Source organism: Mercurialis annua, linkage group LG1-X (genome assembly GCF_937616625.2).
Source record: "Mercurialis annua linkage group LG1-X, ddMerAnnu1.2, whole genome shotgun sequence".
Classification (NCBI taxonomy): domain Eukaryota; kingdom Viridiplantae; phylum Streptophyta; class Magnoliopsida; order Malpighiales; family Euphorbiaceae; genus Mercurialis; species Mercurialis annua.
Window position 1 is genome coordinate 51,946,154 of NC_065570.1, and position 26,191 is coordinate 51,972,344.

At 33.0% G+C, this 26,191-nt stretch overlaps 3 protein-coding genes across 11 annotated transcripts; all 3 read left to right on the top strand.

Moving 5' to 3' along the window:
* LOC126663047 (sodium/pyruvate cotransporter BASS2, chloroplastic) lies at positions 1-5,312 on the top strand. Its single transcript, XM_050356395.2, has 13 exons — positions 1-279; positions 367-463; positions 917-1,040; positions 1,174-1,215; positions 1,304-1,417; positions 1,512-1,574; positions 2,177-2,304; positions 2,950-3,031; positions 3,538-3,589; positions 3,701-3,798; positions 3,879-4,037; positions 4,815-4,904; positions 5,003-5,312. Exons 1-13 carry the CDS (start codon positions 165-167, stop codon positions 5,078-5,080), a joined length of 1,242 nt encoding a protein of 413 aa, XP_050212352.1. The 5' UTR covers positions 1-164; the 3' UTR covers positions 5,081-5,312.
* Positions 5,313-5,733: 421 nt separating this feature from the next.
* On the top strand, positions 5,734-9,078 carry LOC126665808 (protein ROOT PRIMORDIUM DEFECTIVE 1). Of its 6 annotated transcripts, none has more exons than XM_050358733.2 (4): positions 5,734-6,714; positions 6,811-7,685; positions 7,841-7,952; positions 8,817-9,078. In XM_050358733.2, exons 1-2 carry the CDS (start codon positions 6,322-6,324, stop codon positions 7,531-7,533), a joined length of 1,116 nt encoding a protein of 371 aa, XP_050214690.1. In that variant the 5' UTR covers positions 5,734-6,321; the 3' UTR covers positions 7,534-7,685; positions 7,841-7,952; positions 8,817-9,078. The 6 variants fall into 6 exon arrangements, with proteins under 6 accessions (XP_050214690.1, XP_050214687.1, XP_050214686.1 ...); XM_050358730.2 differs by adding an exon at positions 8,051-8,182 and having other exon boundaries at positions 5,735-7,685; XM_050358729.2 differs by having other exon boundaries at positions 5,735-6,077; positions 6,188-7,685.
* Positions 9,079-14,220: 5,142 nt separating this feature from the next.
* LOC126686118 (transcriptional corepressor LEUNIG-like) lies at positions 14,221-25,822 on the top strand. Of its 4 annotated transcripts, none has more exons than XM_050380152.2 (18): positions 14,221-14,576; positions 15,277-15,374; positions 15,482-15,591; positions 16,270-16,677; positions 16,756-16,844; positions 16,955-17,039; positions 17,107-17,182; positions 18,926-18,975; positions 19,052-19,342; positions 19,488-19,673; positions 20,166-20,408; positions 22,540-22,657; positions 22,814-22,923; positions 23,259-23,408; positions 23,899-24,054; positions 24,166-24,282; positions 25,026-25,232; positions 25,395-25,822. In XM_050380152.2, the coding sequence occupies exons 1-18, from the start codon at positions 14,494-14,496 to the stop codon at positions 25,536-25,538; spliced, it is 2,721 nt and encodes a 906-aa protein (XP_050236109.1). In that variant the 5' UTR covers positions 14,221-14,493; the 3' UTR covers positions 25,539-25,822. The 4 variants fall into 4 exon arrangements, with proteins under 4 accessions (XP_050236109.1, XP_050236122.1, XP_050236116.1 ...); XM_050380165.2 differs by having other exon boundaries at positions 19,497-19,673; XM_050380159.2 differs by having other exon boundaries at positions 14,222-14,576; positions 19,494-19,673.
* Positions 25,823-26,191: the final 369 nt, after the last annotated feature.

Consider the following 26,191-nt stretch of genomic DNA (forward strand, 5'->3'; position numbering starts at 1 on the left):
ACAGCCCCTTGGCCCTGAATGGATGTGTGTGTGTGGTTCATCGGTTTCCACGATTATCTTAGCTCATTTATTTTTATCCCTTTTACTTCAATTTGGAGCCATTTCCATGTCAAACTTCTAAATCTCACTTAAACCCACTTCATTTCTTCTTCTTCTTTTCAAATATGGCTTCCATGGCTTCCAGATTCTTGATTAAAGATTGCAAGTTACAGACGTGTGAAGCGGTTTATAGACCCAGTTCTTGTTTTCCTGCTAATAGGAGAATAAGATTTCATCTGGGTATCTTTTGTTCTTGCTTTCTGATGTTTTTAATGTTCAATTATGTGTTTTTTTTTAAATCAACTGTGCTGTGAATTTTCTTATCAGATATCAGAAATGGAATTTCTTTGCCTGACAATGGAGGAATTTGTCCAATTCAGTGCAAGCCACGAAGTCCAGTTGTTGCTGTTGGTGCTCCTTATCGGTATCCTATTATAATCTGAGTTCTTTATCACAGAGTTCTGTTCTTTTTGATTTAATATAATTATGTAATAATGGTGTTTGCAGAGGCTAAATTACCTTAATCTGCTGTCATCACTGAATCTAGTAGTAGTACCTGAACTGTTCCTGTCTGATTACTTTCCTCAGTTTCAGTCAGTTATTTTTTGTTCAGGTCTTATGTTTTTACTTGTTTACAGAATGCAATGCTATTTTTGGTCTCTCATAACCCCTATAGCATGGAAACTGAAACGGAAAATGAGAAAACGATGAAATATAGAAGGGCGAAACAACTTTTTTTTACAAGAATATGTTATAAATAGAGTTTTGTAGTCTTAAAACATTTCCGGAAATAGAAGTGGAAACGAAATGCCGAAATGTAAGGCTTGGAGAAGTTTCCGTGCAACATAGATTGTAACATTTCATTTGCTTTTTGTAGGAACTCCCAAGTATTGTGCAAGGCTGCAACGAATATGTCTGGTGATATTCCCAGTAGCACACCTAGTGGAATGAGCACATACGAAAAGATAATTGAAACTCTTACAACTCTCTTCCCTGTGTGGGTATGTTTGTCACAGTAAAATCTGATTTTTCTTCCTATTATATCTAGATATTATGTGCGAATCTTTATCTTTAATGTGTAATGTTTTTTTTCCTTATTAATTTTGCATGCTAAATGTTTATTTCCGTGGACAGGTTATATTGGGCACCATCATTGGTATCTACAAGCCAGCTGCGGTACTATTTAAGTGTTGTTTTGCTTCTTTAATAATAAGAAATTTACTGTTACAGTGTTACTGAGCCAACCTTTGGTGCTTTCCTTCAGGTCACATGGCTGCAGACAGACCTATTTACCCTTGGCCTTGGATTTCTCATGCTATCAATGGGATTGACTTTGACATTTGAAGATTTTAGACGGTGTTTAAGAAATCCATGGACAGTAAGACACTCATTTATGCCTTAATTAGCAGGGCAGCTGCTAAGAACAGCCTCTTTCCAGTACCTTTCCTGAACAATATCCTTCTTTTTTGCAGGTGGGTGTAGGATTTTTGGCTCAGTACTTAATCAAACCCATGTTAGGCTTCGCTATCGCAATGGTATTTGTTGCATGTTTTTCCCATTGGTTGAGTTCCTTCACCTGTATGCATTCACTTGTTCACATCACAACCTCACAAATGATTGAGTTGAGCAACAATGACAGTAAAAGCATTGATGCTGATTTTTTTTGTTGCCACTCAAATTCAAAATAACTTCCGTGACTCTAGATGCATTAAGGGGCTCCAACATCATTGAAATGATACGGCATTGTTAACTCTTCACTCTTTTAATGATGTCTGGATGGCAGTGATATTGTAGGAAAATTTAATTAGCTGAAGGTAGTAATGATCCATATTTTTCCATTTGCTTTAACTTTTTTCGCACTAGGATTTTACTGATCATGGAAACTCAAATTTGAATGTGCAGATTTTTTTTTTGATGTCAGAGTTAATATGTTTTTTCTATTATTTGTCTCAAAAGGTCGCCCGATAATTACTGCGCTAAAACGATCACAAAATCAATTTTCTCACGGGTCAAAATACGTATAGTTCCTGAGATATACAACATTCTGAATTTTGAAACAATTTTTTTATCATTGGCATTGATGATGATGACCTTGATTAAATTTCTGATTGCTAACAATTGCCTCTGTGATTTTCAGACTCTAAAACTGTCAGCACCTCTTGCAACTGGTCTTATTTTGGTCTCATGTTGTCCTGGAGGTCAGGCATCTAATGTCGCAACCTATATATCAAAGGGAAATGTAGCGCTTTCTGTTCTCATGACAACGTGAGTGCAAGTTGTATGGCTGCATACATATTTGTTGGGTTGATTCTCTGGCCAACCTATTTTAGTTTAAGAGGTTGTTGCTTACTCTGTTTTCCGATAATATGCTTTCGGTTCTGAAGCCCATATTGCATTCTTAGCATAAAGAATACGCAGCCATGTGGATAACATTTTCCACAGTGAAGATACCCGGTGTGGCCAGTTTGCAAAATAGCAGCAAATTGTCTTAGCAATCATACTCGGAATCAGCCATTAAATGTTTTTTTTATTCATCTGACTCCATTGAAGAATGCAATAGGTTGAGCTCCTTTGTTTCGAAGACTACCCAACCCTTGTACTATAATATGGTTCTTTGTCACTTGTTTTGGTCCCACTTATTGTCTTGCTAACTAGGAAAGCTGATTAAAGCAAAGGGAAACTTATGTTTTTGAATGCTTTTGTACATGGTATAGATGTCGAAATTAAGGGGTAGTTAGTTGGCTTCACTATTTTTTAGCTAACATGGTTGACATTTACATTAGAGACAGATTCTCATGTTGTTAGAATAAGTGGTTGCAACTTCGTGAAATATGTCTGTTAATATCTGTTAACTTTTGATTTCATTGCTATATTTAAATCTATAACAAAAATTCTCTTGAATTCCTGTAGGTGTTCAACCATTGGAGCAATTATCATGACACCTCTCCTTACTAAGCTTCTCGCTGGTCAGCTTGTTCCGGTTGATGCTGCGGTATGTTAAACAGACTTAACCGTTGACTGCTTAAGAGCCTCTAGGCTCTTAGGACACGAGATTGATGACCGCAGACAAATTTATTGTATGATTGATGCATCACTCGCATATACAGCTGCATAATGTTTTGGGGATTGCTAGACACTTAACCAGACCCGTATAGGCCAAAGATTTTATATATAGCATGTCAGGTTAAGGAGTCATTGAGGTATCTTCAAGCTCCATCCAGAATAAGAAATAATGTACTTTCAGTATATGCATATTCACATCAGCTTACATTACAACAAAGCATCAATAGCTGCAAATTCAACTGCAACATCGATATGTAAAATATGAGGGTGGTTATGTACTGTAACATGAAAATTTTTATATCAACTTTCATTTTGTTGATATTATAACATGGGCTCTCTATATTAATTGTTGGAAATGTTTTATAAATTTATCTGCATCTACAAACACATTAATTTGTGGTTTCTGACAACTTTCATTTTTTGACATCAATTCAGGGATTGGCTATCAGTACATTTCAGGTTGTTTTAGTACCAACTATAATTGGAGGTAACTGAAAAGTGCTTAAAAATTGTGTTTTCAAGGGCATCGAGAATAGACGTCAATCTAATAGATTGCTCAATTTGTTTTGTGTTTAACTTGCTCTTCCTTATATGACAGTGCTAGCAAATGAATTTTTCCCTAAATTCACTTCAAAAATAATCACTGTGACACCTTTGATTGGAGTTATTCTCACAACGCTACTCTGCGCAAGCCCTGTAAGTTATATTTAGGGATTTATTTTATGTTTTGGAATTAGTTGCTTCATTTAGGATTTACCTCAATCGCCATTTCTTAGATTGGGCAAGTTGCTGATGTCTTGAAAACTCAAGGAGCACAACTAATATTGCCCGTGGCTGCCCTACATGGTGCTGCATTTGCTATTGGTTATTGGTTGTCAAAAACATCATTTGGCGAATCCACCTCTCGTACTATATCCATAGAATGTGGGATGCAGGTAAATGTTAAGATGAAGTTTTCAAGTCGGTTACTATATTTTGTGGATATAACACTACCACTTTCACCCCCCACAATACAAGTTTGCTTCTTCTGATGCTTATGTTATACAATTGACATGTTTAAATATGACTATATGCAAGAGCGTATCACTCGTTTGCTTTGATTACAGCTGTTTGGTTATTAGAAAAATGAAGTGAACATATGAAACGATATATGGAACAGTGCCATATGAAACACATAGTTGGCCGAAGTGTAGCCATGCATCTTACGTTTAGAATATGTAGAAAATAAAAGTCTCAACTGTTGTTGCATACTGACTAATGACTACTGGTTAGCTTTTCAACTATCATGAACTAAGATACCTTAGTGAGCAATACACAAATATCATTATTTGGCAATTCATCTGTTAGTCTAAGCCACAAAATGTTCAATTTTATATTTGAATATTCACTCTAGTAAATATATTGCTGGATACATGTTGCTTAGGGTTGGTGTTAATAAGTTAATATATCTGCTTGTTTATGCAGATACAACCTACACTTATTTCTTTAAGTCTCCAACTTATTTATGCTGTTTGGTTCAAATTTTTGTTGTTGAATGTGGAATTCATTTGTAAATGAATATGATTGTATTTGACTTAGAAATTATTTAGTAATTGCATATTTTAACTTCTGCAAATTTAGTCTTGGTTATAGCAAAATGAATTTATTTGCAAAGAGTTGAACCGACTCAAATAAAGGTTACTTTTCACTAACTTTGTTTCGTGCGTCTTCAGAGCTCTGCACTTGGATTTTTGCTTGCCCAAAAACATTTCACTAATCCCTTAGTGGCTGTGCCTTCTGCTGTTAGTGTTGTTTGCATGGCGGTAAGTATTTTTACTCGACTTGCGCAGAGCTTAAATTATCTGTTTTCTTCTGGACGCTCACTGTTGTGCTGATTTTCCTTTGTAAATCTGCATTGCAGCTTGGTGGGAGTGCTCTTGCAGTGTTTTGGAGGAACATGCCAATTCCTGTTGATGACAAGGATGACTTCAAGGAATAAAAAAACATTTCCATTGCTTAGAGAATTGTTAGCCTTTACTAGAAATTCATGGGAAAATATTTGTCTTCTATTAAGCTGTAGCATTTGCTTCCCTTTTGTGTTCAATTTAGGGAGAAATAAAGATTTTGGATTAGCATTAAAATTGGGATCATGCTTCTGCTTGTAAGTTGAATTTTCTTAGTTTCTAGTAACAAGTCATAAAATAATTTAGAGGTCACTAGTTCATGGTAAACATGCACTATCTTATTTGTCAATTTCTATTCAAGAGTTTTCTAATGTTAATCAAGATGCATATAAATTAAATTTTATCAATTAAAAAATTAATTGGATGTGAATATATTAAAAGTATGTTCTTTTTAAATTTAATTTGTTTTATCATTGGTTTGCTGAATTGATTGAAAAATCAAACTTTATAATAATATTATTTTATTATATGTGTGTGTATATAATATATAAATTAATACATATACATTTGTATATAAATTTAAATTAATATAATATAAATTGAACTGTTATTTAAATTATTATCTATATCTATATCTATCAAACCAAGCCGACCTGAAATTGACAGTAACTTTTAATTAATTGAATTGAAATTTTGTATAAATATTTGTTGTAATTTAATGTTTTTATTTTTGATTTTAAATTTTACTAAATCAAACCCAATCCAAATGAACCCTGTTTGCTCCTAACAACATGGGGAAAAAAAAACGGAGAGCACTTTCTAACTCAAAACTTACTTAAATGCTGATTAAGAAATCAAAGCCATAAATCCTACCCTGCCCACTCATATATGATATAACTAGATGTTACTAATGCACAGCCTTTATTTCTGTATTGCTATATTTCCTAACGACATGTAATATGATTTTTTTGCTGGTAAAATATCAAAGCCATAAGCCAAAACATCCGATCTAATCTATCCTTGACGATGAGCCTCAACGTTCAATGCTCACCACATGTTCGATGAAATGCTTAATAGAGAAGGCAGTTAAGTGTGTGTAATTTCATTTGTCTTTCTTTTGCAACTCATCGAGTTCGTATTTCACTTGATTTAAGTTGCTGTATGTCCTTTTAATAATGATCCAGTTAATCATAATCATGCAGCTGATATGATAGGCTTGACATCTTGCGGTACTAGGCCTTCTCTAGCTTGCAGATGCACGCTATTCACTTTCTTATGTAGGCATTTTACATGTTTATTGTGACTTTAGAGAAGATCCAGTTTGCAAAAAGGACACATGAGAATGAGAAGTCAGATTTTTAGACTGGTTTTGAAACACCCATTTACGGCAGCTATAACTATAAGATCCAAAACAACCTCTGCTCAGTATGTAGCGTCCAGATATAGAGATGCTACGTTTGAGAAACTTATGGAAAGGTATAAAAACCTTCTCAAAGTCATTTCTATCCAAGACCTCATTCTCGCAAACCCCACCAAGTCCAACACCCCTCCATCAGTTTCTCTTGATTTCCTCTCCAGACTCTCCCAGACGCTTCACCTTAACCGTGGCGCCCCTTCTTTCCTCCGTAGATATCCTCACATTTTCCACATTTTCTACAATCCCACATTGTCTAAACCCTTTTGCAGATTGACCGATACTGCTCTCGAGATTTCCCGCCGAGAAGCTCAGGTTATAAGTGATTCCTTGCCTGTTGTTGTTGATCGGTTGGTTCGCCTTTTAGCATTGTCCACTACTAAATCGTTGCCTCTTCGTGCCGTCTTCAAGGTTTGGAGGGAGCTCGGGCTGCCTGATGACTTTGAGGACTCGCTCATATCCCAAAATCCGCGGCTGTTTAGATTGCGAGATGCCCATGAGCCCAATACGCATGTTCTGGAGCTGGTGGATGAAATTCCTGACAACCATTTCACAGCGGCAGTTGAAAGTTGGAGGGTGACTGAATGTTGTAGGAAGGATTGTAGTGCTGATAGAACCGAAATTCAATATAGTTTCAAACATCAGTATCCTCCGGGAATGTGGTTGAGTAAGAATTTCAGGGCTAAGGTCAAGGAATGGCAGAGATTACCATACATAGGACCCTATCAGAAATTGGAAGAGACAATAAAATCTAAAGCAGGAATTTTGAGATTCGAGAAAAGATCAGTGGCGATTGTGCATGAGTTTTTGAGTTTGACGGTGGAGAAGATGGTGGAGGTGGAGAAGATAAGCCATTTCAGAAAATGTTTCGGGATTGATTTAAACATAAGGGATTTGTTCTTGGATCATCCAGGTATATTTTATTTGTCTACCAAAGGAAAGAGACATACTGTTTTTCTCAGGGAAGCATATGAGAGGGATCTCTTAATTGATCCTAATCCAGTATATGACATCCGGAGAAAACTTCTTGATCTTGTCATTCTGGGTCGCCGTGGTATGTTTATTGACAAATCAAAGCCTGGTGAGACTGGAAAAGATGCAGAACCCGAGTTTCAAAATGAGATCGACGAATGAAATCATGAATCATTATGTTTATGTTTATGTGCCATTTACCATTATGTTCATTTTCATGGATAGCAAACATGACAATTGGTATTTGGTATCATGCTATAACTTCACTGGTTGGCTTCAGCTGGATAAAAAGCAGCAGTTATCTGGGATTCTGGGTATGTTTCGTTCTTGCTATTACATTTATTTGATTTCTAGGTGTTTGTTTAAATCACTATTTCCTTTTCTATGAGCTGCTTGCTTTTTCATTTGATGATTTTAGTGTTCAAGTATGTGGCTGTTAATCAATTCTGCTGTGCATTTGAACGATCAGATATAAGAAATGGAATTTCCTTGCCTGGCAATGGAAGAATTTCTCCAATACAGTCTCAGAGCAACCCAATCGTTGCTGTTGGTGCCCCTTTGCATGTCATTCAAACTTCTCGGTATCTAACTCTAACCCGAGTTTTTTTATCAAGAGAAGACTCTTGTTTTTAAGTCAAAATTTTGAGTCAGCTTAATTATGTAATAATTGTATTTGCAGAGGCTAAATTAACTTGGTTCGCTGTGATCGGTGTTTCTAGTAGTAGTATGACTTCTTAGGCACTACCTAGCACCTGAACAATATTTTTGGCTCAGTACATAATCAAACCCATGTTAGGCTTCGCTATCGCTGGTATTGGTTACATGTTTTCCCCATTGGTTGAGTTCCTTCACCTGTATGCATTCACCTGTTCACAACCTCACAAATGATGAGTTGAGCAACAATGACAATAACAGCATTGATGCTAATTTTTTTTGCCACTCAATATCAAAAAACTTCCTCAACTCTATATGCATTAAGGGGATCCGAGATCTTTATAATGATAAAATGAATCAGCATTGTTAACTCGTCACTCTTTTACTGATGTCTGGATGGAAGTAATATTGTACCGAAATTTAATTAGCTGAAGGTAGCAGTTAGTCATCCATATTTTTCCATTTGCTTAAATTTTGTTGTCACTGGGATTTTACTGATCATGGAAACATGAATTTGAATGTGCGTTTTTGTTTTTGATGCCCTACTTGATATGATTTTTCAATATTTGTCTCCAAGGGTCACACATATACTTGGAAGTAGGTATAAGGTTCCAGTTACACTAAAATTCTATAACGAGCACAAAATCAATTTTTCTCGTGGGTCAAAATACGTTCTAGTTTCCTGAGATATGCAACATTCTTAATGTCGAAACGACGTTTAATCATTGGAATTAATGATGATGACCTTGATTGAAGTTCTGATTGCTAACAACTGCCTCTGTGATTTTCAGACTCAAAAACTGTCAGCACCTCTTGCAACTGGTCGATTTTGGTCTCATGTTGTTCTGGAGTCAGGCATCTAATGTTGCAACCTATATATCAATATGTGAGTGCAAGTTGTATGGATGGATACATATATGTTAGGTTAATTCTCTGGCCAAACTTATTTTAGTTTAAGTGGTTGTTGCTTTATCTGTTTTCTTATTATTTAGTAACTAAAAATTAATTGAAAAATTATTGAAAAAACAGGGAGCTTTCTCTCTTTAGAAGACATTCTATCTTTCTATTTTTTTTAACAGTTAGGGGTGTCCAAATATGGGTTATACAGACCATGAACTTTGGATGTGATAATATTTCTAGGGTAAAATTGATCATCCAAAAGTTTTTTTAAAATTTTGGCTCACTAAAAAAATGAACATTTCAAAATTTATAACCCACATTAACCCGAGTTGTGTTCTTGGTTTAAAGCTTCGCTGGGGTGTAGAAAAACGATTTCTCGGCCTTTGACTAAAAATTTATTACTACTACACCTCTATTTGAATAAACTAAGTTTATATGATTTTGAGCGGTTTGGTGTCTTTTTTTGCTACATTTATTGCTTTATTTGTTTTACTGTTAATTTTTTGTTTTAAATTTATAATCCTTGATGAACTCAGATTAGTTCATTGAAGTATAATTGAAACAAAGCGTGAGAAAAGTGAGAGTTAAAAATATAAACTGTTAAGAGATTTTTAATATTTGAATTCTTTTTATTTATTGTAACAATTAAAATTTTTTATTTTTAAAATTTTATTTGTTGTGTTATTTACTCTAGTAAGTCATTTATTTAGTTTAGTTGTATTTTTTTTTGTATCACTAGATTTATGTTGTATTTTATTTTTTTTGTATCAATAGATTTACGTTGTATTTTAATACAACATATTTCCAAAAATTATTAAAATTAATCATTAAAGACACGATAGGCCCTTCCTATAGCTTAATACATCATTTGACCTATAAATTTTACCATTTTATTCTCTGCGACATTTAAACTAATTTAGTGTTCGATTGGACCTCTTAACTCTCTTTTCTGTTCTATTTAACCCCTCATTCGAAACGTGCACACAACGCGCGCTGACGTGGATGAAATTACTGACATGGCTTTGCTGACATGGGGTTAAATTAAGAGGTCCAATGTAACAGTAAAATAGTCTAGAGGTCATAGAGAATAAAAGAATAAAGTTTAGGGGTCAAAAAATAAATTAAACCTAAATATATTTTTTTATTTAAAATAAAAAGTAATGTACTTTATATATTATTTGAAAAAAATTATTTAAGCTTAATTACTTTAAAAATCATGAAATTTAGCGTTTTTTCAATTTTAACACAAATTTGAAAAATTCAGAAGTGATTGAAAAGTTAGAAATTGCAAAAAATTAAAAGCTGCTATATTAAAAAATTTAAAATTGGAAATTCGTAGAACACAGTAAAAATTATAATTTTTTAAACAATTAAATCTTTATTTAGTATCATCACAGTATAGTAAATTTATATATTTTATAATATCGTTAAAAATAGACAAACTCCTTGTATCATTATTGAAATGTAAACAAATATTTACATGTATAATAAGTTATATCATGTAATTATTTGACTAAATTACTATATTTTTTATTTCTATTGTCGTTAACAATTTATAAAAATATTATTAAGATTAAAAATAAATTTATTTAAAAAAAAGTATATGTGATCGTATATAAATTAATTTATATGCTTCTAATCATTCATGCTAGACATATAATGGTTGAAAATTAAAATAATTGTATTTCCGAGGAGGTAAAAATTAAAAATTTGAAGATGCAGTAGGAAAATAAAAATGGTTCAGGGGTCAAATAGAACCAAATAGTATAGTTTAGGGGTTAAATAAAACAATTTATGCCTTTTAATTATCTTTCACGCGCTTCAAAACGCTTGAAAACATATGCTTTTGCCATGGCTTAATACATCATTTGACCCCTAAACTATACACTTTTATTCTCTGAGACTCTTAAACTAATTTGATATTCTATTGGACCTCATAACTTTATTTTTTGTTCTATTTAACCCGTCAACTGTAATTTTTTTATCGATCTGACCTTTTTCATCCAACGTGGCAAAAACGCGTGTTTTCAAACGCTTTGAAGCGCGTGAAGGATAATTAAAATGCATAAATTGTTCTATTGAACCCCCTAACTACACTATTTTGTTCTATTGGACCCCTGAACTTATTTTATTATCCTATTGCACCTTCAAATTTTTAATTTTTACCCATTTAACCTTCTCGAAAATACAATTATTTAACTTCTATCCATTTAATCTTCTAGAAAAATAAAAAAATATTGAAATTTAGTCAAATAATTACATAATATAACTTCTTATACATGTAAATATTTGTTTACATTTCAATAATGATAAAAGAAGCTTTGTCTGTTTTTAACGATATTATAAAATATATGAATTTACTATACTGTGATAATATTAAAAAAAGACTAATTTTTTAAAAAAATAATAATTTTTAGTGTGTTTCACGAATTTCCAATTATAAAAAATTTAATACACCAGCTTTTAATTTTTTGCAATTTCGAATTTTTAAATCAATTCTGAATTTTTTTAATTTGTGTTAAAATTGAAAAATACGCTAAATTTCATGATTTTTAAATCCTTAAATGATTTTTTCAAATAATATGTAAAGTACATCATTTTTTATTTTAAATTAAAAAAATATTTAGACTTAATATTTTTTTTGACCCCTAACCTTACCCTTTTATTTCCTATGACCTCTAAACTATTTTAGTGTTCCATTGGACCTCTTAACTATTTTTTTATTCTATTTAACCTCATGTCAGCAAAGCCATGTCAGCAATTTTATCCACGTCATCGCGTGTGGTGTGCACATTCCGAATGAGGGGTTAAATAGAACAAAAAAAAGAGTTAAGAGGTCCAAAAGAATACGAAATTAGTTTAGAGGTCGCAGAGAATAAAATGGTATAGTTTAGGGGTCAAATGATGTATTTAGCCCTTTTGCCATACTGGACGAAAAAGGTCAGATCGGCAAAAAAGTTGCAGTTGAGGGGTTAAATAAAATAAAAAAGAAGTTAAGAAATCTAATAGAATACAAAATTAGTTTAAGAGTTTCAGAGAATAAAAGTGTATAGTTTAAAAGTCAAATGATGTATTAAGCCCCCTTCCTATCTTAATGATGATGCATCCTTAACTTCTTTTGTTTTTTGGTATTGTTTGAGTTTAGAATTTTAAAATTCATGGGTTAAATGAGATTTATAAAATATGGAATTTGTAAATTTATAAATTCCTTCGTTTACGGAGCTGAAGTTTCTAACTAGTATGAATGCGCTAATTTTGGCCGGAAAAGATCCAATTTCCGGTCATTTCTCGGTGAACATAATCTGTTATAATCTCTTCGATCCCTTCATTTATATGTCTTAGAGTCTAAAATTCATAGTTTCATAAGATATGTATTTTTTTTTGAGAAAAATTCAGAAGATATATTTCAAATAATTAAAGTTTAACACACCATCATTTGTAGATTGATTTCGACTTGAGGTGCAAGGTTCGTGCGTTGTGCTAAGGATTCACCAAACTTATCAATCCTTGTCGGCACACTCAAAGTATCAAATTGATGTGAATTTTCATGAGTCAAATTCATAACTACTCCCCCGTTCAATTCTCATCAAATTTGTTAATTAAATTTTCCATTAACTTTTTTCTTTTTCCATTCTGCCTTAAATTTTAGCCTCTTACAAATAAACACCTGCAGCTGCCAACCACTATCTCCTTGCATTTTAGGCAAAAGATAAAAAAAATTACTACACTTTTTAGTTTCATATAAATATTGTCATGTAGTAAAAAAAAATACATATTAACTCCTGTGCTCAATTTTTTTAGTACAAATAAATCATGACGCTAACTGAGAGTTAACTCTGTTATAATTTAAAGCAAAAAGACAATCATCATACTTATTAAAAAGATAAATATAATCCTATAAAAAATAAAAAATAAAATATTAAATATTATATTTGTTTTTTGGATAATTGTATCCCTGCTTAATAATGGTATATATATATTATAATTTTAAAAATTTCATGCATATATATTTATAATATTTTAAATATAAAAATATTTTTCATTCAATCATGTTTTATATAAATTATTATTTTCTTAATAATTTTTTAATATATTTATGTATATACTAAAAATATTTTACATGTATAATAACATTAAAATTTACTCATACTACTACTATATATATTTATACAAGTTATTTTAATAAAAATATTAAATAATATTAAATATATGTATGACTAGTGTGTTAATACATCTTATTATTATTATTATTATTATTATTATTATTATTATTATTATTATTATTATTATTTTATTTAGAATTGTTTTAGTAAAATATAAATATTGTATTAAATTTATATATGATTTTTTTAATAAACATCTCATATTATATTTTTATTATATTTTAGTATTTCTATGCGCGTGCGCACATATATATAATTGTTAAATTTTAAAAATACGAGAGCTTAATTATGGCTAAAAAAATAAAAGAGCTTATCTGTACTTTTTATAAAAAAATTGAGATTTTTTTTGCTTATACCTTTTTTATATATCTTTTGCTTTAAATTATAACGGTAGCTCTCCTTAAGCATTATTATTTATTTGTACCAAAAAATTGAATACAAACATTTACAAGTACTTTTTTTTTACTAAAGGATGATATTAGTACATAATTAAAAAAGAACATCAAAGAATTTATTTAACCACATTTTTTTATCTAAAGGTGTTATGGAACTATTTGTTTACCGATATATTCATATTTTGTAATCTCCTTTTAGACTCACGTTATGACTGTTTTAATGGACTTTAGATGGGTAAACGCATATTTAATGGGAGGTTAAACTCACGACCTTAATATTGTTTTGTACGGTACTTATACCATTTGAGCTATAAAGTATTATATATAAACCTTTAATTTCTTTTATTTTAGCGTTTTATTATTTAGTTTAATGATAATTTTTAAAATTATTCAACTAATATTAATTTATTTACATATTTTTGATTTAGTTTGATCTAAAATTTATTATATATTAAACTAATGATTACATTTTACTAAATTACCAAGTATTTATATTATAATCGTAAATTATTGATTATTATAAATTTAAATTCATTGTTTTGATTTTTTTAAAGATATAGTCTGAAGTTAAAGATTATTAAAACATAAAATTAAAAGACAAGAAAAAGATAGCGCAGACATTCTAGAATTCATATATTGAAGAAATTGTTTTATCATAATATAATATACATGATTAATAATTGTAAAAAGAATTTGTTGCTTACGAAGATTATTGTCATCATCCAATTTCTCCTCAAAATAAAAAGTGGTGGCAGGCAGCCATTCTTCATAAATCATAATTGATTAATTTTAGGACTAAAAAGTTCTATTTTCTTCTTGGAAATCGTAAAAAAAGGAACGTGTTTTTTTTTTAAAAAAAATTAAAGAATCTGACCAATTTGTATTTTTGTTTCCCCCGACTGACATTCTTTGTTTCTTGATTCTCAGTTCTCGGTTCTCATCCCTTTTCATCACCCATTTCTTGATTTTAATTGATCAGTAAAAAGCATTTTTAAAAGAAGAGAAAAATCATGTCTCAGTCTAATAATTCTCAGTCTCAGTCTCAGTCTCAGTCTCAGTCTCAGCCTCAAACCAATTGGGAAGCTGATAAAATGTAAGATTCACTATTTCATTTCTGGGTTTTCTTCATTTTTGCTTTTGCACTTTTCGGTGTTAGGGTTTCATTTTTCTTTTGTTTTTAATTTTGGGCGCTGACCATTTTCTTATTTCTTTTTCTTCATTCATTGCTGCCTTGGTGTTTTCTGTACAATCATTGGATTCTTTGGAATACAAAGTTTTGCTTTTTGCTTTTTTGTGGTTCATTTCTATTTAGGGTTTTGAAATTATGTTTTGGTGCTGCCATTTTCTTTTACAAGACATGAAAGTTAGGTCTTTATTTTGTTCAGTTGACTTCTGAGATTAAGGTCTGTATAATGTTAGTTTTCCTGTGTTTCCAATGTTTAAATCTGTTCAACTAAAAACAATTTGCTTTTTGCAAATGAAAAATTTGTTTGCAAAAGATGAACTTTTCTTTAGTTATTTTGGAAGCTGTTTACTTTTTCTACATTATGAAATTCACTTTCAAATGGATTACCTCAGTGCTCGTTTCGATCTGATCTCTACTATAGTACTAAGCTGGTTAAATTTGGAAATGAATTTATTCACCTGTCTACATTTTAGTAGCAGCTGGAGCTTTTTGGCCTTCAATTCTTACGTGTTTGTCATTCCTGTTTGCTACTTACTAGGTTTTTTTTTTTTGTTACTACTTACTAGTATTTTGACTGGCATTATGTCTTTATTCCTTGGTATAATAGGTTGGATGTTTATATATACGATTATCTTATGAAAAGAAAACTGCATACTGCTGCCAAGGCATTTCAGGCTGAAGGGAAAGTGTCGACAGATCCTGTTGGTAAGACTGTCTGGTTGAAACGGATAGATTGGGAACATATTTTGCACATCAATTACCTTCTTTTAGTTTGTAATTGTATAATTCTGTTTTGTTTACTTTTTTCCCAGCTATTGATGCACCTGGTGGTTTTCTATTTGAATGGTGGTCTGTCTTTTGGGATATTTTTATCTCGAGGACAAATGAGAAGCACTCCGAATCTGCTGCATCTTACATTGAGGTTTTTTTTATCGTATTTTTTGATATAGGAATTCATAAGTGCTCTTAGTTTAGTTAACATTCTAAGTATTCCCCGAGTCAGTTTATCTCTTTTTTTTGTTCTTTCCATGGGTTGTACTATGACCTGATTACTGTCTTATTCTTTCTGAATTTGATTACATTAAATATCAATTTTGGCTAGGACAATGAGTTGCATTACTGAGAGCCTGTAGTTGGTAAATATCTCTATTGCAGTTGTATGCTTGGAAAATTTTCAGTTCTAACTGGATCTTTCCACTGAACCCTTCCTTGGTAAAGAAGAATTTCTGTGCTATTTTGTCCTCATGTTCAATTGATAACTCTTTCTGCATGTTGATATTGTTAGAGATTACTTCTTGATAACGTAGTAGTATAATTAGTAGGGGTGAAGCAACTAATTATAGTAAGTAGTAACACAAAAAAACCTAGTAAGAGGCTACGTTATCACTTCGTATTACAAGAGGCTAAAGTAGACTTCCTTTCACTTGTTTGCTCAACACATTTGGGATATTACAATCAGGCTTTGTCTCTTTGCTGCTGTCAGAATATAGAAATGAAGTACTCTGTTTCCACTGAGATTTATATCTATTGATTTGCGGTATAATTGCTATAATGATAATATATTTTATAAGATTATAGATCAATGTTTTGAAAATGGCAGAGTCAAGTGGTCAAGGCACGAGAACTGCAGCAGCAACAGCAACAGCAGCAGCAGCAACATCCAAAACCTCAGCAAAATCAGCAAATGCAGCATCTTTTATTACAGAGACAAGCTCAGCAGCAGCAGCAGCAACAACAGCAGCAACAGCAGCAGCAGCAGCAGCAGCAGCAGATGCACCAGCAGCAACAACAGCAGATGCACCAGCAGCAACAACAGCAGATGCACCAGCAGCAACAACAGCAAAGAAGAGATGCTAATCAGCATCCAGGTGGGACTGCCAGTGCACTTGCTCCTAATGATGTCACAAGACACAACCCTGCAACTGCAAATGCTTTGGCAACCAAAATGTACGAGGACAGACTAAAGCTTCCAATTCAGAGGGATTCCTTGGAAGATATGGCTATGAAGGTTCTCAGTTTTGTTTGAGATTTTAGATTGAATCTTTTCTGTTCATCCTTATGGTCTTAACATTAGATTTTCATGCAGTCAAGACTGAGCGATAATGTGGGCCAGCTTCTGGATTCAAATCATGCCTCATTGTTGAAAGCAGCTGCAATGGGTGGTCAGCCTCCAGGGTAAGTTTGCACAATAGATTGTCATATTGCTTTGTTGCAGTGTCTATCTTATGTCTTGATGTTTGTGTGTAGCGGAGACTTATTTTATGTGCTGGCTTTTTTTTTTGTAGGCAACCACTGCATGGTGCACCTGGAGGATCAGGAAATTTTCAGCAAACTCAAAATCGTAGTCAGCAACTTTCTATGTCTACTCAGGTAAACTCTACGCTGAACTCATGGCATGGTCTATAGTATTTTTTATCTGACATTCTTTCTGCAATAGGATTTAAAGAGTGAGATAAATGCAATGATAAATCCCAGGGCTGCCGTTACAGAGGGACCACTGATTGGAGTTCACGGTAGAAACTCGTGTTACCTTTATGAATTCTTGTCTCTACCTTTGCATTATATTAGGTGCTAAAAATCAAATACCAATATGGCCAATATCTTGCCATTCCTATGAAATGTAGTAGGAATTATATTTGTTGATTGCGGTGTTGTTATATGGAGGACATTGCTCCCCAGATGTTTGAAAGTGTTGCTTCTAACTTAAATGAACTGTATGTGGAAATTATTGAATTACAATTACGTTATGCATGCTCTCATGCTTATGATCACAATTGATTTCGCATTGAGATACATCTTTGAGTTTTAATACTGAAACATACAAAACAAGGCTGAATTTGCAACTTTAGAAGCTCTTGGAAAATGTATTTATAAACCCATCTTTGCAAATATTGTTGACAAAAAAGAAAGAATGAAAGTATATATATAGAATCTACCCCCCTTAAAATTCTTAAATTCTTTTAGTTCTCATGATTTTGAGTTTGAGATTGAGGCTGTTTGACAAAATCATCCAGGATTTAAGTAAGCCAAATGGTTTATCACATGCATAAAGTGCTGATAGTTTGATGAATCACTCAGACAAAAGATCTTAAACTTCATTCTTCTGCAAAAATATCGTTGCTACGGGATTTTGATCGGTTGCAACAATTTATAGATTTACGTCTTTATATTATCAATTGTTGGCATGCACGCACATTATTTATTTATTTGTGTGTGAGAATCATCGGTGTTCGACGTTCGTTAATGTTCTAGTTGGTATGCTATAAAGATGATATGCTATGATAATTTGTTGAAGGCTTAATTCCTTAAAAAAAACCCACCTTACACTTTTTTTTGGTTTTGTAAAAACACCATTTGTACCCAATTTTGGGTTTTTAAGTTTCATCCCTACCCAAAAACATTAAATTGTACTTTTTTCATTTGGAAAAGAGTTTAAAACAATCCTTCATTTTTAACCTACATATTAATTAGATATTAATGTTATTAATAGTACAAAAATACCCTTTTTTTTAATTTTTTTTAAATCTTTCTGGAGCCGCCGCCGCCGCTCCTTTTCATCAGAGAAGGAGCGGCGGCCGCTCGTTCTCCAAATTGGAAAAGGAGCGGTCGCCGCTCCTCCAACGCCGCTCCTCGGATTTTTTTTTTAATTTTATAAAATAAAAAAATTTAATTAATTATTAGGATGTATTTGAATATTTTTAAGTTGAAGGACTTGTTTGTATTTTTTAAAATAGAAAAAATTATGATATAAACTCTTTTCCAAATGAAAAGAGTACCATTTAATGCTTTTGGGTAGGGATTAAACTTAAAAACCCAAAATTGGGTGTTTTTACAAGGTCAGGGTATAAACGAAAAAAAAGTGCAAGGTGAGTTTTTTTTTTAAGGAATTAAGCCTTTGTTAAAAAATAGTACATCTTTTTAACAAGGCATTCATCATACTTAAGGCTTAATAAACTTCAATTTATGGATTCCTATAAGTTGATTGATTGTCTGCTTGCACCATTTATTTGTTACCCATTAGGTGATAATAGGAACTGCAAAGGAAGCTTTTGTTCTTCTATAATTGAGAAAGATGTTGAAGTAGAAAAATGTTAGGTTTTAATAACATTTACATGTTCTTACTGATTTAATGTTTGCTATATTAGATTTAATTTAAGATCACTTTAAATATCATTATCAGGCACGACAAACAGTAGAAGCAATGAAATTTTATTTGATTATGTGGTTGAAATTAACACTTTTCTCATTGTTTACAGGACAAAATCAAGGAGGGAGCAACTTGACTTTGAAAGGATGGCCTCTAACAGTAAGTTTTGCCTAATATCAGCGTTTAAAAGAAGTTACAACTTAGAATAAACCAATCTAACCTGGGAAAATTTTAGGGAGTGGATCAGCTTGGGCTTCTTCAGCATCAAAGATTAATGCAATCTCCTCAGCCGCTCAGTAAATATCAGCTACAACAACAACTGATTCTTCAGGCTCAACAGAACTTGACATCACAATCTATCAATGATTTGGAACGTAGGAAACTGAGAATGCTTCTTAATAACCAGAATATGGGTCTTGGGAAGGATGGCTCCTTAAATTCTAGTGACATGCTTGGGAATTTTGGATCAGCAATGCAAGTTAATAGCTCTATGTTGTCACGTGGAGACACAGATCTACTAATTAAGGCATTCTTTTATTTGCCTTATGCTTAGTGTTGCAAGTCATATCTAACTGTATTAGCTTCCTGAACGCAGTTTTTAATTATTTGCTGTATGTTTCGTGTTAACTTCCTGAACGCATATGATTATTTATTGACTGCATGTTTCTTAGTTGCAGCAGCAACAACTGCAGAACAACAGCCAACAGCAACAGCAACAACAGTATGCACAGCATCAGCTTATGAGTCAACAGTCTCAAAACTCTAATCACCACATTCATCAACAAGAAAAAATGATTGGTTCTAGTAGCTTAACAGCAGATGGTAGCATGTCAAATGCTTTTCAAGGAAATGATCAGGTTTGTTACTTAGTGACTATCTGTGCAAATTATATTGATTGGTTCTGTCATTTTCTCAAATCTTAGTATGACCCATGTTGCTAAGTGTTGCACCCTCAAATTTATATGCTTTTCTAGAAAGTTCATTTAAAGTGACTCCGACACAGATGTAGCATCTCCTAATTTATTTGGACTCAGTGAAGACAGAGCTACCTTTTGCTCTTACATCCATTGCTAATAAAGTATCTTCTGTTCCTCTCCCTCCCATCCCCCGTAAAGTTAGTTTACTATGCATGCATGTGAATAATTTGTAATTTCCAATTTTACTAAATTCTGTAATTGACATTATTTTTGGAACTTGAATGCTTATATGGCTTTCTCTTTTCATCTTTTTCTTCTTCTTCCATTCATAATTCATTCCATGTATGGTATTGTTTTTAGAACCTGAATGTCACCCTGATTGATTAACTTTCATTTCTCCAACGGGCTTCTAACTGATGTTTTTGTGGAAAGGCTTCAAAAGGCCAAATTGTGCGAAAGAGAAAGCAACCAGGATCCTCCTCCGGCCCCGCCAATAGCTCAGGCACTGCTAATACCACTGGACCATCCCCCAGTTCTCCATCAACACCATCTACTCACACGCCAGCGGATGCTATGTCAATGCCTACTTTGTCACATAATGGTGGTTCTTCCAAGTCTTTGCTTATGTTTGGCTCTGATGGATTGGGCTCCCTTGCATCTGCTTCAAATGAACTTGTAAGCTCTAATCTTATTTTCTTGCTGTAAATTTCCTTCACACTGATTTTACCCAGGCCATTTTTTCCTGTACTTTAAGTTTGGTCCCATCTGAATTGCTTTGATGAACCACTTCTTTTGTGTTAATATGAATCAATGTGGAACACTTTTTTCCAAGTAAACCCCCCCTAATATATGAAAGAGTAAAAAGGTATTTTTGTTTTTGTATCTTTATCTGTGATCCTAATTACTAAATGGAAAGAGATATATGATAGAAATATACATCACATCAAGGGAAAGGAGAAAGAAAATTCTCACATAAATAAGTATGAGACCCGCTTTTGTTCCGTATAGATATGTGGTCTAGTATCAATGCTCCCCCTCTACAACAGAATGTCATGCAGCTTTACCCTGTGCACTGTTGATGGAGGATGTTCAGTGGTTCTCTTAAAAAGCTTCTGAATGCACACAGCATTAAATATCTCTTTGTTGCTTCATTTGCATTTTGACTCATTAGTATGTCAGATGCAAAATCTATTCATTTAATGTTGTTACATTTTGGTTTAGTGAATTATGCATTGGACTATGTAGGTAGAGGATGGTTGAAAGAGTTAGGTAAAATTGCCCTTTTGCAGTTACGGTCTGCTAAATTCATGATGTGCATTCTTTTTATCATGAGTGGTGTTATGATAGTGAAAAGAAAAAAAATGCACATTTGATCTCTTATATTATCAATGTCGTTTAAATTAGATCCATGTACATGTACCGGTACAAAGTGGGTACTTTTAATTGTATTTTAAATATTACTACAAACAAACTAATGTTTAAAAATATTTTAATAATAAATAGTTTTAACTGTTATATTAAGAGCTGCTGCTACTCTTAATATTATTGGGTACACAGATAATAAGATTATTGAAAATCTTAAATTAATAAATAGTTTGACATCCCATCCTACATGGAAAAATAGTATCAAGAGGTTGACTTTTTAGGCCACGTGGATAAGCTTTGTAGTGCCACAAGATATTAGGTCAATATTGTATTGGACTCGGGCATTATAATTAGTATCAGAGCAACATACCAGTAGAGATATGGACCTAATTGTCAATTCTTTTGGTGGAATACAATTCTGAACTATTTGTTAGGCTGAGTTTGGATTTGGATAACATGCTAGTACAAATGTGATGGACCTAAGTGTCAATCGTCTTTTGGAATATAATTCTAGACTATCTGTTAGGCTTGAGTTTAGATTTATCCTCTGATGAGGACATTAGAGCTTTTAAGTCCTGAAGTTTGTTACATCCCATCCCACGTGGATAAAGAGTAATGACTTTGATTTCCTTAAAAAAAGCTTATGTAATTGGACTTTACATTTTAGTTGGATGATTTTGTTTTTTTTGGGAGAGATATATTAAATTGATTAAGAGTGAAGTTTAAGGAAATAAATACATAACATGTAAATTATAAGGATGAAATTAGATATTCTACATACTGAATTTACCATCTTCATTTATGGAATTAGTTTTTTATCAAAATATATGTAGAAGGATTCATCTTGTTGTAATAAATGTACATGGACCCAATTGAAAAAACAGTGATAATAGAGGAAGCTAAATATGCATTTTTCTTAGAGAAAATATAGAACAGTAAGCGAGAAGAATTGAAGACATGGAACAAAGATATGTTACTTTGTAGATATTAAATCTAACTTCTGCTTTGGAACGATACTCCAAAATAATAGTTTTTTTTTGAAGAATCTTTGCGCCATGAAATGATTGGTTCCCATAGTGATTCAGACTTCAGATGTTTCTGAACATCCTTTTACCGACATGTGGGTTGTAAAGTTGAGTTTGTTTGATTTCCTTATTCCACCTATGCATGAAAGAAGACTAACATTACATAGATAGGAGTAAAAGCTAATTTAATTCCTTGGTTCATCATCAACATATTCCACCATGTCAACTTTTCAGTCCTGAATGGAACATGTAGTATTGGCTTTTTATTGCATTTACAAGCCTCTTGTGGGGAAAACAGCATGTTTGCACTCTTTCCTATTTCATATGAATAATGCATCAATTTAAGAGTTATCCACTCCAATTGGGAGGAGTTGCCTCTAGAACTGCATTTACATGTTCGATTTGATTTATTGCAGGCTGATATGGACCGTTTTGTGGATGATAGAACTCTGGAGGACAATGTCGATTCTTTCTTCTCTCAAGATCCTACAGATCTTAGAGATAGAGTTAGTCGGTCTGCAGATGTCAGCAAAGGTACAGTATCGACAATCCTTCCATGCTAGGTTCAGTCTTATTCTTACTCACAATCACATGAATGCCTGTGGAAGATGACGAGGAAAGAAGTTGATAATTCTGACTTTATAATTAAGTAAATTGACCTCTATGATTGACATTTTTGTTTTACCACAGGCTTTACACTTTCAGAGATTGTGGTTCTTCCTTCAAGTACGGGTAAAATTGAGTGCTGTCACTTCTCATCAGATGGGAAATTGCTAGCAACGGGTGGGCATGACAAAAAGGTAATTGCTGGGCATTTGAGAAGCTGATTTCACATTTTTTTGAAGTCTGTAGTACCTTCCATTTAAAAAAGATGAAGAGATTTGTTTTGAGTTAAATCAATGGAGTGGTTGATATTGTCGCTATGTAACCCTTTCCCTCCTTTATCCAGCCATGGCTCTGTGGCATTCAATAAATTCCTCGTCTCTTGGGACGATTGAAGTAATCTTACTAGCTTAGCATGCTGTCACTCATTATATTGGAGGAAGTCTCAATGTTGCTACACTTAATTTTTTTTCTTTTTTGAAATGATTGTTCAGGACCTAATAAACCTGTTTTCTTGATTTTATGCACTCAGGCTACATTGTGGTGCACAGAGTCGTTTTCTCAAAAGTCGACTCTTGAAGAGCATTCTCAATGGATTACTGATGTTCGTTTCAGCCCAAGCATCTCACGACTTGCTACATCTTCGGCTGACAAAACTGTCAGGGTTTGGGATGCTGATAATGTTAGTAAAACACGTTCATTCCTTAAAATCATTTTTCTATGTATACATATTTGTGAGTGGTAATTTATTTGGTTCCACATCATATGCATGCAAGATAGGTTGAATATTGAGATAATTTGTATAATATGGACAAAAATGTTTCTTAATAACTAGTTTTTTTTACATGTAATAATCTGCAGTGGCTACTTTCTTCTGAGCATCTAAGATTTCTTTTTCGTATTTATTAGATTTAACTGGAAATTCTTCATTTATGGGAAAGTTAAAGAATTGTTTGCGCTGTTGCATTAATTGATTTAGGGTAAATAATATTTGAAATTTTGGAGTTTAACTTGTAAGTGACAGGTGTTGGGTTATGATTCTAATTAGGCTACACGGACAGTTCTGAGGATCGAGATCTGATAGAGTTGAATTATCTGAAATTCTTAGCTATCTTAGTACGATTGGAACACTCAATTCTTAATTTGGTGTAATGGATAATTCAATTGTGCAGCCAGGGTACTCACTTCGCACGTTTACTGGACACTCTACAACTGTCATGTCAGTGGATTTCCACCCCAGTAAAGAGGACCTCATCTGCTCATGTGATAATAACAGTGAGATACGTTATTGGAGCATCAAGAATGGCAGTTGTGTTGGAGTCTTCAAGGTATAAAATGCCCTTCTTTTATATAAATGAGGAAGAATTTAATGCAAAATCTGATGTTTAGCCATTATGCTTAGTTTAACCTGCATTCACTTATTGTGATACTTTTCCTAGGGCGGTGCTACCCAGACACGGTTCCAACCCCGTCTTGGAAGGATCCTTGCAGCTGCTGCAGATGATGTAGTATCCATACTAGATGTTGAGACCCAAGTGTGCAGGCTTAAATTGCAGGTGGGTAAATTATTATTCAAGTTGCATCTGAAAGATTTTTTTTTCTTTGTCATTGGATTATTTATCATTCCATTGATGACGGACTCCTGCTCAAATGAGTTTATCTACTAGAGTAGTGTTTTATTTACCAGAATAGTGTTCTATTTATTTGCTGGGAGAATAGTACAGACAAAATAAAATCTTGGATTAATACATAGAGATCAAGTGCTTCTGTTCAGAAAATTTGCCTTATGAATGTTCTTCTTTTAAATGTAGCAAGGCAGTTATTTATCGTGACGTTCTTTTCTTTTTCTTATTGACAAAATGTAGTACTGTTATGCACATTAGTGTTATACTTTACCATAGAATTTTTGAATTTTAATACTTTACTATTCTTTTCTCTCTAAAATTTGAAATTTAATTGCAACCTGATAACGGAGGTTGGAATATCAATTTCTTATCTGATGTCTTGATACTAGCATTAGGATCATTGTGTTTATGTCAGGGATTAAGCTCCTGGTCAAATTGGAATAGATAACTGGAAAATAAGCTTCCTTTAGCTTTTTCTTTGTAGAAAACGCGTTTTCTGCATTTATATGGAGATAGTAATTGAAAATTGTTCCAAAAGGGACCTATAATTCTCAAATTAAATGCTTTTGAAAAAAGTTGCTTATTGTGTTTCCATGTTCTGTATTTTTTTCCACTTCCATGGAATAACCAAGTCCAAAATGCTGACACCATAGATGTGTAATTTTTGGCTGCAGGGCCATAAAAACCCCATCCATTCTGTATGCTGGGATCCTACTGGCGAGTGCCTTGCGTCGGTGAGTGATGACTTGGTTAGAGTGTGGACAGTTGGGTCTGGCAGCAAAGGGGAGTGCATTCATGAGTTGGGCTGCACTGGCAACAAATTCCGTACCTGCGTCTTTCACCCCACTTTCTCTTCTATGCTGATCATTGGATGTTACGAGGCAAGTTTATCATTTGCTACTTTTATTACCATACAATTATGCTGCTGTAGTAGTAATATCGGTCCGGGTTTGTATACCTTTGGTCATCGGATTATATTGTTAGATTATGAATTCCGCTGCTAAGTTTGCTCGCTTTCTTTCTATTCACATGGTCTTTTACAGACTCTGGAGCTTTGGAACATGGCTGAAGACAAGACGATGACTCTATCGGCACATGACCAACTAGTATCTGCGTTAGCAGTTTCAAATGTTACAGGTTTCATAGCGTCTGGTAGTCATGATAAGATGATAAAGCTCTGGAAATGATACCATTGCTCACATTACCAACACATAGTATTATTGAGTTATATGCTTCCAGGTTTTCTGACAGATACTTTTTTAGCTGTTCATATTAGGGCTCGAGGGTTACAGGCTGTTTGGTAGAAAGGGGGGTTGCTTAGATTTTGTCCATTCTCTAATTCCACACTAACCCACTAAACCCCAACGGTTCAGTTTTTGTGCCAAACATCACCAGATTTACCTACAAACACTTGTTTATGTATATTCAACATTATCTATATTTGCAATGATCAAATATATTTCTCCTCTTATTTTCTTGTCCTATTTCAAAATTTGGGATATTTACTATTTATCTATCAAAATCTATTTAGTACTGACATTGGATACGGTGAAATGGTATTACTTTAAGATTTTTTTTTACATTAAAAATCAAGTTGCGTTTGAAATTAAAAACACTAATCGAATGAAGTGGTCTTGCTACAATGGTCAAAAGTTGTTTTTTCTCTCGATTTGAAATTAATTTCATGCAACAGAACTTTACAAATTCTATGGAGAAATAATCTTTTTCTAAAAAGTGAGAAAAATAACAATTGATATTTAATTTCAGTGATTGATAGTCAAGGGCGGAACCATCTTTAGCTTAGGATAGGCTTTAGTTCGGGTTGCTGAAATTCTCGTAA